This window comes from Halichoeres trimaculatus, unplaced genomic scaffold (assembly GCF_033239565.1).
Source record: "Halichoeres trimaculatus isolate MK-OKI-2021-1 unplaced genomic scaffold, fHalTri1.1 fHalTri1_scaffold_11, whole genome shotgun sequence".
Classification (NCBI taxonomy): Eukaryota; Metazoa; Chordata; class Actinopteri; order Labriformes; family Labridae; genus Halichoeres; species Halichoeres trimaculatus.
The window spans coordinates 35,430,649-35,444,046 of record NW_027437189.1 but is presented as its reverse complement, the minus strand read 5'-3'; the positions used below and the strand labels follow the sequence as shown (position 1 = coordinate 35,444,046).

The following is a 13,398-nucleotide window of genomic DNA, read 5'->3' as shown; positions in this document are numbered from 1 at the left end:
CTGAGACCAGATCAGACATAAGACCACATGAGACCACATGAAGCATCACTAATGACTAAAGCTGCTCCTGAGCCTGTCTCTGAAGGATCCCCTGACACCCACTTGTCCGGCTTTCCAGGCACAGACAGACGCAGGCGACACTTGTTGGCATTCTGAATGGCCTCCTCCTTCAGACGGATGAGCCTCTGCAGAGCCAGGCACCAGTCCTGAGATACCATGGTGTTCAGGTTCTGACAAAAAGAGACAGAAACCCTGAATTAGACCGTCTGAGCATTAGACCTTCAAACCAAGGTTTGGTTTCATGTTCAGCCTGGATCTGCTTTAAACTGATGCAGAGTTTGCCAATAAAACAGAAGAGACACGCTGTGGACCCCAGAGAGACAGACCTTTATGTCGTCTTTTAGTGGAAACAACCGGAAAATCTCGCTCTTCTAAAGGCTGGCACACACTACAGGATTCTCCAAACCACACACATCTTACAGTGGGTGGTGTGCACTCCGAGGACACCACACACTAACAGATTCTGCAGCAGAGCTTCAGCTTCTTCACGCAACATTCCAAATTTTGTGTAGTGAAACGTGACTTCAGTGTAAACAAGCATGACAGACGTATGGGAAAAAGCAAAGATGTTTGTTTTCAGAGTCTAATATTTTGAAAATAACACACAAAAGAAAAGGGCTTATGGAAAAGGTTGTGGAGACGGGGAGGATATGAGCTGTATGAATAACAAGTTGGATTGCGGTCACACTGGCCATCCAAAACGTGCCGTGCTTAAGCACGATTGCCCCCCTGTTCCCCAGCTGGAGAGTACGCCCAGCGGTCACACTACCTCAATATGAACCAGGTATCACACATGCACACAGCCCGCCTACGTCATCGTGAAGCGTCTGTTTACATGAAGCACAATCACATCACAGTCAGCACAATGAGACACAGAGAGCACTGCTACAACTTTAGAGACTTTTGGACTTATGGTGAGTTGTTTTCGCCCAACACAGCACTCTAATACCCGTGTTTGTGCTCGTGCATGAAGTAAACCGTGCTGAAGCCCACCCCTCCGTGCCGAAGCACGGAAGTGAATCGGGCCCAAGCACGGCACTGTTGCGGTCACACTGGTCTTTCGAAACGTGCTGTGAGGCTGAAGCGTGCTTAGGCGCGGCACAATTGGCTAGTGTGACCGCGTCCTTACTTCCTCTTAGGTTAGTCAGCTCGCTTCTTGATTGGATTTGCTCTGGTACACGTGACATTACACGCTGTACCTGCTCGGCTCCTCTCGCAGGGCCCCACACTACAGGATTTTTAGTCACAAATATTAAACATGTTCATTATCTACGATCTCTGAATCAGAGACCTTCAGAGCCACTCCAACCAGAAGAAATCACTCTTAACCACAGGAAAACCACATGATGTCATCAGACAATCGGGTCTTTGCTGGCTTTGATTGTAAGAATAGAATAGAATAGAAATAGAATAGAAAATACTTCATTTATCCCTGAGGGGAAATTCAGGAGTCACAGCAGCATTTAAGAAAACAAAAGTAAGAAAGTGTATAGAAAGTGCAAAAAGGTCCATAAGAAAATAGATGACGACAGCCCGTCCACCACTCTCCAGCCCAGCCAGTCTCCACCTCCACAGGGTCCAGGACTGAGCCTCCCCAGCAGTAAGGAGGAGATCGGGACAAAATTCAGCCTGATTATCCTGTAGTGTGTACCCACCTTAAGCCACCAGACTCCAGGTACAAAACAGTGTCAATATTAGATCACAGAACATAGATCATGAGATCAAAGAGTGACAGATCACAGATCATAGATCATCAGATTATTGGTCGTCAGATCATAGGTCATCAGACTGATCATCAGGGGCCAGTTGTTCAAAGAATTTTAAATCTGGATCAAAATGACCTGGATTTTGAAATCCCATTTACTCGCTATCCAGGATCAGGTCATACATCTCAGTTTTATTCCGTTTTTTAAAGCAACATTGGATTGGATCACCCTGATCTTGGATACTCAGTTCTCGGGCCAGTTGTTCAAAGGTAATCCAATCGGATTTTGGTTATCAGATTGGATTAAATCCTGAAAACGGATTGTTCAAAAGGGAATGAATTATTTCAAAATTGGATTAGATCTTGAAATCCAATCCTAGTTTTAATTTGGATCAAACCTTCAGTTTGTGTTGTTAAGAACTTTTCAGTAAGATCTGGATCACTTTGATCAATAAAAAAAAAAAAAAAAAAACAACAACAACAACAACAGGATTATCCTGATCCCAACAGGGGTCAGGATTTCAAGGTGGATTTCAGGAAGAAAATGTAGAGAAACTTTGAAATTGGTCAAATAAAACAACATTTGCAGAATTTAGTGTTGATACCTCTAATTGCATTTTGCACTTGACTTGTTTAACCATTACTGTAATAAAGTTGATGAAGTAGACAGAGGCTTTTTTAAAAATCTTATTGTTCTATTGTGTCTTTTTAATTTGAATCTGCTTTTTAACTGAATTTTAATTGTTTTCTTTTAATTTGCTCTGCCTGTAAAGCACTTTGGACTGCTTTGCTGAAATGTGCTATATAAATAATCTTGCCTTGCCTTGCCTTACCAATGAAGCCTTTCAGTATAGTAAAGTACAAACAAAGAGAAAGTGAAAGAGCAGAAGCACAGATACTCCTGGCAGAGGAACAAATCAAGTTTTTAAAACCTGAGCTTAAAATTGCTGGACTCTCCTCCACAGATGAAGAAGAACCCTAAACATTTTTTTATTATTATTAGTTTGCTATTTATTCAACATTTATCCCTTTTTAACCTTTTAGACGTTTTCAAAATATCCACTTTGTATTTCTTATGTATATCTGTTATTCACATTATATGTTGTCCCATTTAGACCACTGAGAAACCGGATTTGGCACTGACATGGCACTGACGTGGCACTGGCTTGGGTCTTTGCCTTTGGAAAACCAAACTGGTTCTTAGAAAGAACATGATTTAAACCAACTAAGAACCAGCGCCGAACGAGCACTGGTGGAAAAAGGGTAAGGTCTACCCATAGCTCCACCCCTGACAGGCCTCCAGAGGGCTGGCCAATCAGAGCGTAAGGGGTTTGTGGAGCAGGGAATCTCAAAGAGACAGCAGTAAAAACTAAGTATTTTAGTCAGAGGCTGAAGAGTTTAAATTATGGTTACTAAAACACCATAGAGAAAAACAGATATTTTATGAGCTGTAAAGATTGTAGAGATACTACAAGGGCACCAGAAGGACAGAATAAAGACTCCCTCTTTAAACCACCTGGCTAAACATGAGTGCTGTCTTCAAACAGTGGATGTACCAGAATGCATCAGAAGGTGTTACCTGGTAGGTTCCATGCAGCGTGCTGACTAACACTGAGACCTCCTCCACCACCCTGAGGTCATGCTGCAGCTCCTCCAGCTCCTGGTACAGCTGAGGGGGACCCAGGAACACTTTACCTAAAACATCAACCCAGGTTACATCCTCAGGACACATCCTCAGAACTCATCCTCAGGACACATCATCAGGACACATCCTCAGAACTCATCCTCAGGACACATCCTCAAGATACATTCTCAGGTTACATCCTCAGGTTATATTCTTGTGTAACATTCTCAGGTGCAACCTTGGGTTACATCCTCAGGATACACCTCTTATTAGCAATGACTCAGATATTGAAGTTAAACCTGTCTAAGTTTCATTGTGCTTTAAAGTTAGTTTAGTGGCTTTTTATCAGCTGGATGTTGTGAGTACATGCTGACATTTAAGATTTTCATACATTACAAGAAAGGTGAGTTATTATTTAGTGAAATCTTCAGATTTCAAGTCCAGAAACAAACAAAAATTGCAGCTTCAACCGCTGAGAAGTTCACTGTTTATAAAAGATTTCAGGGAAAACAATCACAGGCTTTATCATGCCTACAGTTCAGAGTTCCCATACAGTGTAAACCCAGATAGCGTGAGTTTACTCCAAAAATGCTTGCAAACCAGTTACTTAAAAAAAAAACGAAGTGAAAAAAGTTAATTTGACTCCGCATACAATTATTGTGGAAAATCATTCTACTGAATGTCTTTAATCAGATAAACCTGATGCTTACTTTTTACAAATCAAAATGTCAAGTAATGTTAAGTAATATTGCATATCACTGTAAAACATAATAAGTTGACCTTTCACAAAATTGAAAGATGTGATATCAAGAAATTTGCCTTATGAATAAAGTAAATGTAATAATTTAAATTGAAGCAGATCTGAACAACTACATTAAATAACATTTTAAAGTACAGCTGGGTCTCATATCCCCAGTGTTCCTGCTTCACCTAATGGCTACAAACGCCGTCACAACAAAAATAAACTCTCATTTCATATCTTTAGAAACCGTGAGTCAGAAGGGAAGGCAGTGGATATGGGACCCTGCTGTATACTGAAGTTTTGCTCTTTAGGGGGCACAGGTTGTTTGAGCCTCAGAGCGCTGAACAGTGCTCTGTGCAATATGGCATGGGGGTCTTGTACCTATTGACTGTGCAGTGTGCGCCTAATGGTTAATATATCAATAAATGAAATTTTCAACTGGACTATTATGCTATTTAAGCCAATATTAAACATTTTAAAACATATATTTATTCATTTTAGACAGCCAGTCCACACCCAGCAGAGCATAGACAGCTGATCGATGCCACAAGGAGCACAGACAGCTGGTCCATGCTGTGAAGCACAGACTAACCGTCCATACTATGTGGAGCACAGAGAACCTGTGCCACTGTGGCACACTTAGACGTACAGTAGGGTGTCATATCCACTGTGTCCCCTCCTCACTCACAGTTACAAAACATAGTTGCAGAAACTAATGATTTTAAGTTGTGCTTACTTAAATAGTAACACAAGTTAAATCTACTCAGAAATCATCAGTTTTAACTCTGAAAACTCAGACATATGAGTAAATTGAACTTACTAACAAATTTTAAGTTTTCATAGCTTAATCCAGTTGAGTAATTTAAACTTTGGGGTTTACAGTGTAAAGACCCTGTGTGTTCTCTCACACCCTGTTTCACTGTGTTCAGTGCCTGGCTGCTTGTAAGGAGTATGGAAGTGTGTCTACCGGTGCTCATCCCTATGTGTACCTGTGTTACCCCTTTTCCACCAAGCTGCTTCCAGGGCTGGTAGGGAGCTAGAGCCAGACTAAGCACCAGTTCTTTGGTTTCCCACAGACTAACCACCGGTTGCTGGCTCTCAAAACTGGTGCTTGGCAAGCACCAACTCTTTGCTGGGCCAGCAGAAAGAACCACGTTACGTTGGGGGCTACGGGCTTACGTCAGGAGGTAGGGGCGGGATTATTGACCAACCAAAGCAGCATAAAACACATAAGAGCAGCATTTTTGAAAAGACGAGTTTGGGGTAAGCGAAACAACAGAGGAAGAAGATAAGTTAATAAGCCAGCACCCGTTTGTGGAAAAGCAAACGGTTCTTAACCGGTTCTCACTTGAACCAACTGCGAAACGGCTCTAGCACCAGCACTAGCACCAGCCCTGGAACCAGCTTGGTGGAAAAGGGGTATGTGTGTCTTTTTGTGTGTCTCTGTGTTTGTCCCTATGTGTACCTGTGTGTATCAATGTGTGTATCCCTATGTGTCTGTGTGTGTGTCCCTGTGTTCGTCCATGTGTGTGTCTCTGTGTGTGTCCCTGTGTGTACCAGTGTTTACCCCTGTGTTTGTCCATGTGTGTGTCCATGTGTGTACCTGTGTGTGTGTGCGTGTGTACCTGAGGTGCTGGAAGTGGAGTTGTGTCTCCTCACTGAGACCACTCCCTCTCTGTTCTGCAGACTGTCTTGTCCCACCTCCACCACCTGAGTCTGCAGCAGGGGGGCGCACCACTTCACCGTATATTTAGGACCCACAGGAACCAGGCTGCTGAGGTCAGGGGGCCCCCTAGTGGACAAATTACTTCATTTGTCATTGTTATAAAAAAAAAGTGTTTGGTTTTTCTGAAGATAACAGGGGTAATGACAACACGAGAAAGACCCACACCCAAAACCCAAACCACACTCTGGTCCAAGCTGGATCACGCAGCTAGACCCGACCCCTTTCAGGGGTCTACAGGTACTCACTTCAGGTTGACGTTGGCACAGATCAGGGTGTCATTGAGGAGGAAAACCTTTCTTTCCTTGGACTTGAGGACTTGACCCTTATCTCCGTAAACAATCTCAGTCAGCAGCTCACACTGGATCAGCTGCCTCTGCTCCGAGTTCAGCAGCTGCACACACAAACCGGTTCAGTGTTCAGAGAGAAGAGCTGTACAGACAGAGGACTGCAGCAACACAGTTTATTAAGCTAGGAGTTTACGTTTGAAGACATTAAACACACTGAGAAAACACAGAGCAGGTCATGACAAACCGTCAGAACAAATATCAGAGGTCACATCTGTCACTGAGTGCACAAACTTTGCTCCTACGTTCAGAGAGAGTATCCTAAAGTTATCTTCAGTGTCTTCAGTGTGTGAAGTTTTTCTCACTCATGTCCCTCTTTCTCTCCTTGCAGAAAAAGGTATATTCCCCTTTCTCAGCTCTGATTTACAGGCTGTTTGGTTACCTGATGGGCACATTTTTTAAACATTTCACCTTGTTGAGGTTTCGGTCCCCAACGCTGTGAGCTAACTGCTGGATCTCGGCCTCCTGGTCAGCCAGACGCTTCTGCTCGTTGAGCTTCTCTGCAAGCGTCTCCAGCTCAGTGAGAGCGAGCTGCAGAGGGAGGCGGTCAGAGTGAGACTCAGGAGTGTTCTTCAACATGTCCTGAGACAGAGAGGAAAGATAGAGAGGAACAGCTGAATGTGACAGAGGGTCACTGATGGACAGATCAACATCTGAATATCAGAAAGTTTATAAAACCCTTCTCTGCTTAGATTATCCTTAACCAATAACCTAACAGAAGTTTAAAGATTTACATCCCTACAAAGAAGATTTCTCAAACCTACTAAGAAAATGATGTCCCTCTTTTCATTTAAACACCTCACCTGGTGTTTAATATTCTCCTTCTTCCTCCTGTCTGCTCACAGAGTCTCATGCTGTTAATCATGAACCAGCTCATCCTCCTCACATCAGAACTGTCCACTGATGGAAATGAACCTTAAGGTCTTTTTATTCGGACGTGTCCGTTTGCTCCTCTCTTTCTTTGTTTTCACCTCTTCCTCTCAGCTGTACATCTTCCTCATCCATTTTGACTCCCTCCATGATTCACAGGCGTATAAAGTCCCACTTCATGGTAAAGGTTATTTTTTCTTCGACATTTCTCATTAACAGAAACATTTACTCACTTCAACCAAGGCCTAACTTTGTCTTTGAAAATATGTCAACCATAGGGCTGAGAGTACGGGGGGCTGGGAGGGCAGAGGGATGAGAGGACGGAGAGCTGAGAGGACAGAGAGCTGAGAGGACAGAGGGCTGAGAGGAACAGAGAGATGAGACAACAGAGGGCTGAGAGGAGGGAGGGCTGAGAGGACAGAGGGATGAGAGGACAGAGGCATAAGAGAACCTAGGGATGAGTGGATATAAGGCTGAGAGGACAGAAGGCTGATATGGAAAAGGGCTGACAGGACAGATGGCTAAGAGGACATAGGGCTGAGAGGACAGAGGGCTGAGAGGAACAGAGAGCTGAGAGGAACAGAGAGCTGAGACAACAGAGGGCTGAGAGGACAGAGGGATGAGAGGACAGAGGGATGAGAGGACAGAGGGCTGAGAGGACAGAGGGCTGAGAGGACAGAGGGCTGAGAGTACGGGGGGCTGGGAGGGGAAAGGACCAAGAGGACAACGGCATGAGAGGACAGAGGGATGAGAGGACTGGGGCTGGGAGGGACAGAGAGCTGAGACAACAGAGGCATGACAAAAACAATGCTGAGAGAACATAGGCATGTGAGGACAGAGGGATGAGAAGGGAAAGGGCTTAGAGGACAGAGGGAGGAGAAGGGAAAGGGCTTAGAGGACAGAGGTGTGACATGACAGAGGGATGAGAGGAGGGAGGGCTGAGAGGACAGAAGGCTGAGAGGACAGAGGGCTGAGAGGACAGAAGGCTGAAAGGACAGAAGGCTGAGAGGACAGAGGGCTGAGAGGACAGAGGGCTGAGAGGACAGAGGGCTGAGAGGACAGAAGGCTGAGAGAACACAGGGATGAGAGGACAGAGGTATAAGAGGACAGAGTGCTGACAGGACAGAAGAAAGAGAAAACAGAGGGATGAGAGGACATAGGGATGAGAGGACACAGAACTGAGAGGACAGAGGGATGAAAGGACAGAGGGATGAGAGAACAGAGGGATGAGAGGACAGAGGGATGAGAGTACCGAGGGCTGAGAGAACAGAGGGATGAGAGGACAAAGGGATGAGAGGACAGAGGGACAAGAGGATGAAGGGCTGAGAGGGAGAAGAGCAGAGAGGACAGAGGCATGAGAGGACTGAGGGCTGAGAGAACACAGGGATGAGAGGAAGAGCCAGTGTCTTGATTTTTTGAGCGCAGATGATGAGACATAACATTTGGAGGTTTTTTTTCATCATTCAGGACTGAGAATGAGCTGCAGAGTGTCTGCTGTTTACGTCCTCTGTAACTGTCTTCTACACAAAGTCTCAGACTATCAAATAAAATCACAGCAGACCCTGCCTGACTGCCTGATCACACACTGACTTTTTAACTTTGCAGTGGTGATTGTAATTTAGACCACACAGTGTTACTTTAGACACTTCTCACTCATTATTGCAATAATCATGTATTTTACAATAACCTGTCCTTTGATCTGACTGTTAACACAGAAGTTGTTTGTAAGCAAACCTTCTCAGTGAAGTTTCATTAAAAAATTATAAGTGGGTCGCTATAGCATTTAATTCAATCAGTCATTTAATTTTGCTGTTTAGGAACAGTGTGAGAGAGGAGGGAACTCAGTTGATATGAGACCCTGCTGAGCATGAGGGCACAGACTGTGTGCGCAGCATTGCATCAGACTGATTGTCTGTGCTCCATAGCACGGGTTGGCTGTCTGTGCTCTGCACATCACGGACTGACTGTGTGCAGCATGGCAAGGACTAGCTGTTTGTGTGCTCCATGCCACACAGTGTCTGTGCTCCACACTAGATGGGCTTCTGGTGTCCCACTCAATACTGTCTCAGTAATGTTGATTCAGTGTTAACTGAAAAGGCTTCACAGTGACATACTGTCCTCAGACTGCCAGTCCACATCATGGTGCACAGACATTTGGTCCGTGCCATGTGCAGAGCATAGCCAGCTGGGCAGTACCATGTAGAGCACGGACAGGCTATGCCCCCGTACAACCCCTCAGTGTTAAGCAGGGTCTTATATGCATTGTGTTCCCTCCTCACTCAGTGTTACAACAGAAACAGAACAACACAACTTAGTGTGAAAAATAAAGATTTTTTGTGATACAATAACGTGGTGCGTGTTAGAATTTTATCACTATGAGAGAGTTAAAATATTTACACTTTCCAAAGTGTGAGAATTATACAAACTCAGGGAAAGTGTTAAATTTAACACTGTGGGGGTTGAATTAACACGTTTGGTTTTGCAGTGCATGTTAAGAAAGCCTAAGGATTAGAGTATCAAGTTCCTCGGAGACTGTCTGAAATTCCAATGAGCCATTCATTGGGCAGGGTTCTGGTTCAGGCTAGGGCCCACATGTTGAAGCAGCAGAGACAGAGATATTCTGATGTTTGTCTGACTCACCTGCAGCAGCAGGATGAACTGAGGGAAGCGTTGGATGGGTTTGACCATCAGGCCGTACAGAGTGATCCTGTCCGGGCTGGACGCCTGCTTCTTCTGAGAGTCACATGGAGAGATGATGTCATTACTGACCAGAGATCAAGTTGAAGATTCATAATGGAGCACATGTGCATCCATAGAGCAGATATACACACAGATCCAGGTCTCTGCACACCCTGACCCTGCAGAACAGCCTTTGTTTGTTTGTCTGTTTGTTTATTTGGTTTTCTATCTGTCTGATTGTCTTTCTGATTGTTTGTCCGTCTTTTTTATTTTAGTCTGTCTTTAGTCCTACCTTTTGTTTGTCTGTTTATTTCTTTTCAGTTTTTCTGTCTCTTGTCTGTTTTATTATTTTTCTGTCCATCTCTTTGTTTGTCTGTTTGTTTGATTGTGATTTGGTTTGTCTGTCTGTCAGTTTATTTGTCTGTTTTTTTTTTTTTCATTTCTTTGTTGGTTGGTTTGTTTGCTTGTTTGTTGAAGACACAGTTTACAGCACAAGCTTCTGAGGGGGTGAAGTGTTTTGTGTTTAGGAGTTTAAATGTGTCAGTAGACAGGAGTTCTGCAGAGAGAGCAATCACAGGACAGCGTGTTAACGGTCAGACAACAAACCTTGAGGAAGTCTAGGAAAGCTGGTTTGGACATGCATGCCTTCTTGATCAGAGCCATGGCGTTGGTGAAGTTGTTGATGTAGTCACTGTACACGTTCAGGACCATGGACTTGGAGAACTGTGGACGATAGAGAGCAACATAGGCTCGTGTGGTTATAAAAACCTGCAGCTTGTTGCTTTGTGACCCCAGGGAGAAAGAAGAAGATCATGAAGAACTGGAGGAGAGACAGAGTGAGTGGTGTGTGACTGACCGAGGCCACAAACAGGTCCCCAATGGTCTCGCTGTGATCCCACTCAGCCACTCGGGATGCCAAAGCGATCTGAAACATGGAGTGGCACTGATGGATCTCCTGCAGGCGGAAGAAGATCTGACGGACCTTCTTTGGGCTCAGGATCCAGTTCTGGGTCTCCAGCATGGGCTTCTGGTACTCCTGGGAGATGAAGGGGTCAGGTTTGGTGTATTCGGTCTCTGGTTGTAAAACATGTACATCATGCACCCTCATCCTATCGGTCCTGAATATTAAGAGTGTTTCATTCAGACACCCAGTCTGAGACAGATCCAAGAGAACCAACATGAGTCCATGAGGAAATCTACAAGAGCAACTCAAGAACTGTTTGGGGCTCAGACTTTAAAACCATGGTCCTCTTCTCTACTACAGTCACCATAAACAGGCTCCCTGAAATGAAAACCTGATCAGGGCCTTAGTTACTCAGAGAAAGGTGTTTCTCACCTGGAGGATTCTCTTCAGAGAATCTAGGTAGCTGCTTTCACTCTGCACGATGGAGCTGAGGATCAGACGTCTGACCACCTGAGAGAAGACAGTAGAAACTCCATGAAATCCAGATGTTCAGACCCTCACTGATTTACCCCTCAGCTCCCTGACTGAAGCAGCACAGCGTCATGTCTCAGACAGCTGGGACAAAGCCAGAACGTGGACTTCATCACTTTGTTCTCTTCTTTCAGATCATTTATAAAACCTGTTTTTCCACCAAAAATAAAAACAATTGTCATCCACACAAAGAGTCACCGCAGAGCTTTTGTTCAGAGATCAGAAAACTGAAGCAGAGTCTGAGTAAAACCTGTTAGTCCAAACCAGTTTAGTCCTTTATCCATGCTATGACAAATGTAAAATGTAATTTCTTCCAAAAAAAAGTGCAATAAATGTTCAGTATTGAAAAACAGTGTCCAAAATATGACAAAGGTAAATATGTTGGATTAAAGTTGTAAATAAATGTGGAGAAACATCTGAAATTTGTGTGGATAAAACAGTAACATTTTGAGAGAAATTTCTAAACATGTCTCACACACACACACACACACACACACACACACACACACACACACACACACACACACACACACACACACACACACACACACACACACAGCCACATGTTCATACACACACAACCACATGTTCATACACACACCTGCTGGCTGCTGAGTCCCTCGGGCATCGGGCTGAGCTGAGGTGGAGGGTGTTTAAACTCACACACAGACACGTCCATGTAACCTACATCGTCCCTTCCATCACCTGAAGGAATCAAAAACAGACAGGTCTTTCTGTTACATTTCTCTCTGTTACATGTCTCTCTGTCACAGGACTCTCTGTTACGCGGCGGCCACACCAAATGCGAACTCATGAAATTAAATGCGCAACACGCCTGTAACACCACGTGAACGCCCAAGTCTGGACGCTCGTTATTCGACAAGCTGAGGGGCGAACATGCTTTAGCACGGCACTGCGCATGCTGAGTAGAGAGCCCGTTCATTTAAAGACAGAAAGTCCAAAAGAGCATCTGAAAAACAATGAGCTGTGGTTTCCAAAGCATGACAGGAGAGTGTGTGAAAGCTTTGGAGATCACAATCAAGGCCTGCTGCCTCTTCCTGGTAATCCACCTCCACCAGCCCTGCCTGGCTGTTCCCTGAGACCTCATCCTTGACCCCCCGACCCATGTTCCCTGAGGTCTCTCTGGGGATAATGAAGGGGTGGAGGAAAGAGAGGAGCACAGAGAACTTCCATCTTATCCCTGGCTCTGCCTCTGCCCCGCTCCTTCCTCCTCTCTATCAGGCTCAAAACTCCACTGAGGAAAACACAGTCAGACTCAGTGATGACCCGTTCAGGCAAATCCAGCTGGAAACAAATATTTAAAGAACTTACCTTCAAAACCTGTCTCCTCAGAGACTTTCAACCAAGCCTGCTCCTTTTCTTCTGGTCTCTGTAGAGTACACACGTCGTATCGTATGACTCTGGATGACGACACGCCGCACAGATTATTTTCTCCTCCATCTCCAAGGTTAGAGTCCCCCCCCATTGTCATCAAATCAATGACATTGTGGGGGAATGTCGTTGCTGATTGGTGGCCGCAGCACAGCCTTCATGCAAATTTGCGTCGAAAGTTCAATACTTTCAACTCAAGCATTTCGGCGTCTGACACCGAAACCCGCAAACGCTCCAAACGTGCGAACGCCCCAAACGCACAAACGCGCAAATGCCTCAAAACGCACAAATGCCCCAAAACGCACAAACGCCCCAAACGTGTCCAACCCGTTGTCCGGGGCAAATCAGCTTCTAAACGCGGCTTTGCATTGACTTTGTACGTTTTCTCGTCGCAAATTCGCATTTGGTGTGGCCATACCATTACAGGGCTTTCTCTTGGAGGTCTTTCTGTTACAGCACTTTCCGTTACTGTTCTTTCTGTTACAGGTCTCTCTGTTACAGGTCAGTAACAGGGAGTGGTTACTGGCCTGTAACAGAGGTTACAGGTCAGGTAACAGAGGTTACAGAGAGCTGTGACAGGTCTGTCTGTCACATGTTTCTCTGTTACAGGGCACTGGTACAGGTCTTAATGTTGGTGCAGGACAGCATGCAGTATTCTAGGGTTCAAGGTTTCTCTGATTCTAGCCTCTACTAACCTGTGGAGTCTTTCCTCTGTAGAAAGGAGACTTTACGAATCATGACTAACTTCGTCTTTTCCAAACTGTCCTTGGTACCATTCCTCGCCGCTTTCATCAACTGCTGCACCTGTTGAGCAAAGAAAG

The 13,398-nt window shown here is 44.8% G+C and overlaps 1 protein-coding gene across 1 annotated transcript in view; it reads right to left on the bottom strand.

Annotated features, from left to right (window-relative positions):
• LOC141799893 (rho guanine nucleotide exchange factor 10-like protein) overlaps positions 1-13,398 on the bottom strand; it is a 60,297-nt gene that overhangs the window by 19,722 nt on the left and 27,177 nt on the right. The window contains exons 9-19 of the mRNA XM_074682306.1: positions 13,273-13,381; positions 11,787-11,890; positions 11,087-11,164; positions 10,607-10,786; positions 10,357-10,473; positions 9,712-9,804; positions 6,613-6,783; positions 6,103-6,248; positions 5,757-5,923; positions 3,345-3,460; positions 103-230 (exon numbers count right to left, since the gene is read on the bottom strand). Of these exons, the coding sequence (XP_074538407.1) occupies positions 103-230; positions 3,345-3,460; positions 5,757-5,923; positions 6,103-6,248; positions 6,613-6,783; positions 9,712-9,804; positions 10,357-10,473; positions 10,607-10,786; positions 11,087-11,164; positions 11,787-11,890; positions 13,273-13,381 (1,409 nt within the window). The remainder of the gene's footprint in view (positions 1-102; positions 231-3,344; positions 3,461-5,756; positions 5,924-6,102; positions 6,249-6,612; positions 6,784-9,711; positions 9,805-10,356; positions 10,474-10,606; positions 10,787-11,086; positions 11,165-11,786; positions 11,891-13,272; positions 13,382-13,398) is intronic.